Source organism: Triticum urartu, chromosome 6 (assembly GCF_003073215.2).
Source record: "Triticum urartu cultivar G1812 chromosome 6, Tu2.1, whole genome shotgun sequence".
Taxonomy (NCBI): Eukaryota; Viridiplantae; Streptophyta; class Magnoliopsida; order Poales; family Poaceae; genus Triticum; species Triticum urartu.
Genome location: NC_053027.1, coordinates 378,745,559 through 378,751,746, shown reverse-complemented (window position 1 = coordinate 378,751,746; position 6,188 = coordinate 378,745,559). Strand labels below are relative to the sequence as shown.

The following is a 6,188-nucleotide window of genomic DNA, read 5'->3' as shown; positions in this document are numbered from 1 at the left end:
TGCAGGACCACTCGCCACTGACTTGGCGCCATGAAGACACGGTTCAAGATTGGTGGCTTAAGACGATAAACTCTGGAGGGCACATCAAGAAAGCCACTGCCTCTGTTCTGATGCTTGTCATGTGGTGGAAAGAGCGGAACGCAAGAGTCTTTCGCAACACGGCTTCACCGACCACCATTATTGTTGCCAAGATCAAAGAGGAGGCCCATCTTTGGGCGTTGGCGGGAGCCAACCACCTGAGTGCGCTTATGTCGCGAGAGTAATCTTTCTTTCTTGCCGCTCTGCGGCTCTTGTCTAAACCTTCTCCTTAATTAATGAAAATGGCAAGCCTTTTGCCTTGTTTCAAAAAAAAATATTTCCGGCCCAAAATTGTGCCTGGGATGCGTCGGCGCGGACGCGCCGCGCGTCTCCTCGCCGTCCGCCGCGTCGCCACCTGGAACAGGGCGTTCCCCTGGGCCGGCCCTGCGCCGACATTGATCGACCTCACCGGTCCCAACGCAGCCGCCGCCACCGACGAGGACGTCTAGGGCAGCGCGTCGTCTAGTTTTTAGTGTTTTAATTAATGTAATGTGGACTTTCGCCGGCCTTCGTGGCCGGCTTTTATGTTTAACTAAATGCATGTATTTATTTTCAAACTGTTCGCAATATATTTTTTTGGCGCGCCGACGAAATGGGTCGGGCCAGCGTTAGGCGTCCGCGCCGACCCAAACACAATGCCAGACGTTTGTGTCCGCCGGACCGATCTAAACGAACAAAAAACGGACAAAAACGCCGTCTGTTTAGATCGACCCGTTGGGAGTTGCTCTTACTGGAAAGTTTGACTGATTCCAGGTCTTCGATGTAGCAGCGGTCAAGCTAAGATAAGGCGTTGGAATTTCAGATGAGATGCATGTGTGTGGATGTGAGGATGCGGCAAATGTGTTTTTAAACACCTGGGCCATGAGCCAGCTGAGCATCCAACGCACACGCACCCGCACACTTCACAGCTCGCACACCGCCACCCGGCAAAACCAAAGTAGAAACGGTTCCCGTACTGTTCTGCTCCCCCGGTCGAGCAGAGGTGCGTACCCTCCCTCTCTCTCTCTCTCTCTCTCTCTCTCTCTCTCTCTCTCTCTCTGATTACGTATCTCTTTTGGCTTGTATCTTGCTGAGCGCTAGTCCTCGATGTTAGCACACGTATTGTTCGTTCATAGCTGCTCACAGCATATGGGCGCAACGTTTGTCCGCTAGTAAACATGCAGTTCATAACTTGCCACCAAATTTATGACCAGTTTTGCAGGTGACCAGGGCCTCATGCGTTCTCCCAAGCAACCGGCGAAGCTCGTCATGCTTTTACTGTTGGCACTGCTGCTGCTCTGTAACGGAGTTGGCAACGTCCATTGCACAAGGATCCACGAGAACAGCGTCGATCTACACGCGCTGCTAGACTTCAAGCAGGGCATCAACAATCCTCAGGAAGCCTTGAGCAATTGGAGCACCACCACCCACTTCTGTCGATGGAATGGTGTCATCTGCACCACGACACGGCCGTTTCGTGTCTTGTCGCTTATACTCACTGAATTGGACTTAGCAGGCCAAATCAGCTCCTCTCTTGGAAACTTAACCTTCCTTGAAACGCTTGACCTTTCATATAATAACTTCGTTGGTCCCTTACCTGTCCTTGGCCATCTCCAACAACTCCAGACACTTTCTCTGAACAACAACAGTTTAAATGGGATGATTCCTGATTCACTTACCAACTGTTCCAGCTTGGACACTTTAGATCTCTCTGTAAACTTCCTAGTGGGTCCAATTCCTCCGAATCTGGACTTGCTTTCAAATCTGACTTACTTAGATCTATCTAGAAACTTGCTAGTGGGTCAAATTCCTCTGAAAATAGTTTCTCTACCAAAGCTGGCCACATTAGATCTCTCTACTAACATGCTAGTGGGTCAAATTCCTCCGAAGTTAGGCTTTGTTTCAAGTCTAGAATACTTCAGTTTGGCATCAAACAAACTCGAGGGAAGCATTCCTAATGAGCTTGGGCAATTGCCTAGTTTACAACACTTGCTCCTGGGAGACAATAATCTTTCAGGTGAATTCCCGCATTCCATCTTGAACCGTTCTGCTTCTCTCCTATATCTAGGCTTGGAGCTGAATATGCTAGGCAAGGTATTGCCACCTAATATAGGTGACCTTCGGGGTCTCGTACACCTTACAATGAGTGGCAACATGTTTGAAGGGCACATCCCAGCTTCCCTAGGCAACGCCACAGGATTAAAAGTAATAGACTTATCAGCTAACAATTTCACCGGGCAAATTCCTAACTCTTTTGGAAAGCTCTCAAATCTGACTAATCTAAACCTTCAGTATAACCAGCTTGAAACAAGGGACTGGGAATTCTTCAATGCATTGACGAACTGTCGTTCTCTAAACTCACTCTCACTGGGTTTCAACCAGCTGCAGGGATCTATACCGCAGTCTGTCGGTAACCTATCCAACAAACTAGAACAACTTACTTTGACTCAAAATAGCTTATCAGGACAAGTACCCCAGAGCATCGGCAACCTTAGTGCATTAAATCAACTGGCACTAGGTATAAACAACTTAAGCGGCACAATAGAAGGATGGATTGGAAACCTAAAAGGCCTTGAAGTATTAACTCTCCGCTCAAACCGCTTCACCGGCCAAATCCCACCCTCTATTAGCAATCTTACTCGGTTGATAAATCTTTATCTCTATGATAATCAATTCGAGGGCCTCATACCCCCCAGCCTGGGAAACCTCCCACTCACACAGCTAGTCCTTAGCTCTAACAATCTTTACGGGTACATACCACCCAGCTTAGGAAGCCTCCAACAGCTTACGTCATTGAATCTTAGCCACAATAATCTCCAAGGTGAGATACCTCAGATTAGCGCCCTTAAGCAACTCACTACTTTAGATCTTTCTTCAAATAAGCTCACAGGGAGTATTCCAGATTCTTTGGGCCAATGTTACGGCTTACGGAGTCTGCAAATGGACCAAAACTTTCTGTCAGGAAACATCCCAATAGCTTTTGGCAAACTGTTGTCTCTGAGTATACTAAATCTATCACACAACAACTTGTCAGGCACCATCCCGTCGGCTCTAAACAAACTAGAGTTCCTAAACCATCTTGACCTTTCATATAATCATCTTGAAGGAAAAATACCCAGAGATGGAGTATTCGAAAATGCTACGGCTGTTTCACTTGAGAACAATTGGGGGCTCTGCGGAGGCGCCGTGGATCTTCACATGGCTTCATGCACAACCATTTCCAAGAAAGAAGAGGAGAGACGATACCGTTTGATTAAAGTATTGATTCCAATATTTGGATTCTTGTCACTGGTACTGTTGATCTACTTTGTACTCCTTGAGAAGAAGATGCGAAGGGCAAATGATACATCAGCTTCATTAGGCGAGAATTTTCTGAAGGTTTCTTATGCGGATCTAGCACAAGCCACATCAAACTTCTCTGAATCTAACCTGGTTGGGAGAGGAGGTTATGGCTCTGTCTATCGCGGAAAGTTAAAGGATTCTAAGGTGGAAGTGGCCGTCAAGGTTTTTGATCTTGAGATGCATGGAGCTGAGAGAAGCTTTCTGAAAGAATGCGAGGCACTGCGAAGCATTCAGCATAGAAATCTTCTTCCCATCATAACTGCTTGCTCGACGGTAGAAAATACAGGCAATGTTTTCAAAGCTTTAGTTTATGAGTTCATGCCTAATGGGAACCTAGACACATGGCTGCATCACAGAGAGGACGGGAAGGCTCATAAACATTTAAGCTTAGCTCAAAGATTAGACATAGCTGTTAACATGGCTGACGCACTGGATTATCTACACCATGACTGCGGAAGACCCACCATCCATTGTGACCTGAAGCCCAGCAATATTCTTCTGGATGATGATATGACCGCTCTTTTAGGAGACTTTGGTATTGCAAGTTTTTACCAAGATTCCAGGTCAACATCACCTGGTTCAGTGAGTTCATCATCAGTCGGTATGAAGGGTACTATTGGATATATTGGTCCAGGTATGTTTATGTTGGTTTCTTGTCATACCTTCAGTACATCTCAGGCAATCCAATACTTCAATACATAACTGTATCTTATACATGTATCTCTCTGTAGAGTACGCGGGAGGTGGCCGCCATGCATCAACTTGCGGAGATGTTTACGGTTTTGGGATAATACTGCTGGAAATGATGACCGGAAAAAGACCAACAGATCCATTGTTCAAGGATGGAGTTAGCATTGTCGACTTTGTGAAGAGCAACTTTCCACATGAAATAGTTCGTGTCATTGATGCTAATCTCAGTGAAGAATGCAAGGACATTGCTCAATCAAAGAAGATTTCAGAAAATTCAGTTCATCAATGTTTGCTATCTGTGCTGCAACTAGCACTTTCCTGTACGCACCCAGTACCAGGCGAAAGAATGAATATGAAAGTGGTGGCCAGCAAAATGCATGCAATTAAAACATCCTATGGGGGCTGCAATGCGCAAGAGTGAAGAGTGTCCTTCACTAGAATTAGAGTGACTGCGAACGTGCTATGTAAGTGTAACATTGTAACCAGCATAATGAATCTGTAGTGTACACTTACATGTGTGTATGTATATATATTTAATATATTTTGTGTACTCCTCGGAGTATATGTACGCCTATATTTAATACCAGAACGGTCAAGCCATGGACAGACGCTGGGGCAATCAGAGGAATACCAGAACGGTCAAGCCATGGACAGACCAGAGATGAAAGGACGAGATGATTTCTTGGAAGGAGAGGACCAGGAGGAAGAGAAAGAGATGGAACTTGCTAAGGTCAATCTGGAGGAGGCCGGTGTGTTCCAGGACCAAGTGTTCGACAATAAGAACGTGCAGAAGCATGTTGAGGAGGTGGATGATGAGGACCTCATGGAAGGTATGGAGGCAACCGACCCAGGGGCCGCCGGTCAACTGACGGGGCCAAGTGTGGCGCCCCGTCAGGAGCAATGAATTCCATAGTGTGGAACTGCCGTGGTGCGGGGAACGCCTCGACAGTTCGCGACATCGTGGCTCTGACTCGAGCCCATTCCCCAAGTATGGTTTTCTTATGTGAAACTAGACAGCAAAAGGATAAGATGTATCGTCTTCGTAACAGAATTGGTCTACGTGGCTTTGAAGGAGTTAGTAGTGAGGGTAATAGTGGAGGTCTAGCCTTGTTTTGGGATGAGTCCTTGTACGTTGATATTCGTGATTGCAATAAAAGATGGATTGATGCGTATGTTCGGTTGCCTGCTGATGATCAAGTGTGCAGAATTACCTTTACATATGGGGAGCCGAGAACAGAGAATAGACATTTGATGTGGGAGGGGATGAAAAGATTAAAGGCTCAGGATGATTTACCATGGCTGGTGGTAGGTGACTTCAATGAAGTATTGTGGGATTATGAACATCTGTCGGAAACACCTAGATCACATGGGCAGATGATTGCCTTCCGAGATGTACTAGAAGCTTGTGATTTATCTGATTTGGGCTTTTCCGGGTACCCTTTCACTTATGACAATAAGCGTAGCGGCAGAGCAAATGTTCAGGTAAGGCTTGATAGGGCGACCGCTGATCACAAGTGGAGATTCAAGTTCCCGGAGGCGTCGGTCAAGCACTTGGTATCCTCCTGCTCAGACCATCTCCCACTCTTGGTGCGTTGTGTGCCGGAGTCCGGAGGGAGGACTAGGTACGTGCGGCGGTATGAGGTGATGTGGGAAAGAGAGGCTGCCTTGGACGAGGTGATTGCACAAGCTTGGCATGAGGGTGGTACTAAGCATGGGTTGCAGGATATTAAGTTAGCACTGGACAAAGTGATGGAAAAGTTGCATAAGTGGAGTCATAAGAAGTTTGGAAATCTGAGTAAAGAGATTGAAAAATCAAGGTCCAGGCTTGAGGAGCTTATGCATATGAATGCAGACTGCAGTGAGATACACAAGGAGTCTGATCATCTAGAGGAATTGTTGTACAGAGAGGAAATGTTATGGAGACAGAGATCTCGCATTGATTGACTTAAAGAGGGAGACCGCAATACCCAATTTTTTCATAGGCGAGCTGTGTGGAGAGTTAGAAAAAACAAAATAAAAAGGCTTGTGGATAGCTCCGGGGTGGTGCATACAGATCAGAATTTATGGAAGGTATGGCCCTGGACTATTTTCAAAACCTC

The 6,188-nt window shown here is 46.4% G+C and overlaps 1 protein-coding gene across 4 annotated transcripts; it reads left to right on the top strand.

Moving 5' to 3' along the window:
* Positions 1–913: 913 nt before the first annotated feature.
* LOC125513602 (receptor kinase-like protein Xa21) lies at positions 914–5,261 on the top strand. Of its 4 annotated transcripts, none has more exons than XM_048678754.1 (4): positions 914–1,060; positions 1,280–4,033; positions 4,131–4,553; positions 4,697–5,261. In XM_048678754.1, the coding sequence occupies exons 1-3, from the start codon at positions 940–942 to the stop codon at positions 4,508–4,510; spliced, it is 3,255 nt and encodes a 1,084-aa protein (XP_048534711.1). In that variant the 5' UTR covers positions 914–939; the 3' UTR covers positions 4,511–4,553; positions 4,697–5,261. The 4 variants fall into 4 exon arrangements, with proteins under 4 accessions (XP_048534711.1, XP_048534710.1, XP_048534708.1 ...); XM_048678753.1 differs by having other exon boundaries at positions 4,677–5,261; XM_048678751.1 differs by having other exon boundaries at positions 4,131–5,261.
* The last annotated feature ends 927 nt before the right edge of the window (positions 5,262–6,188 follow it).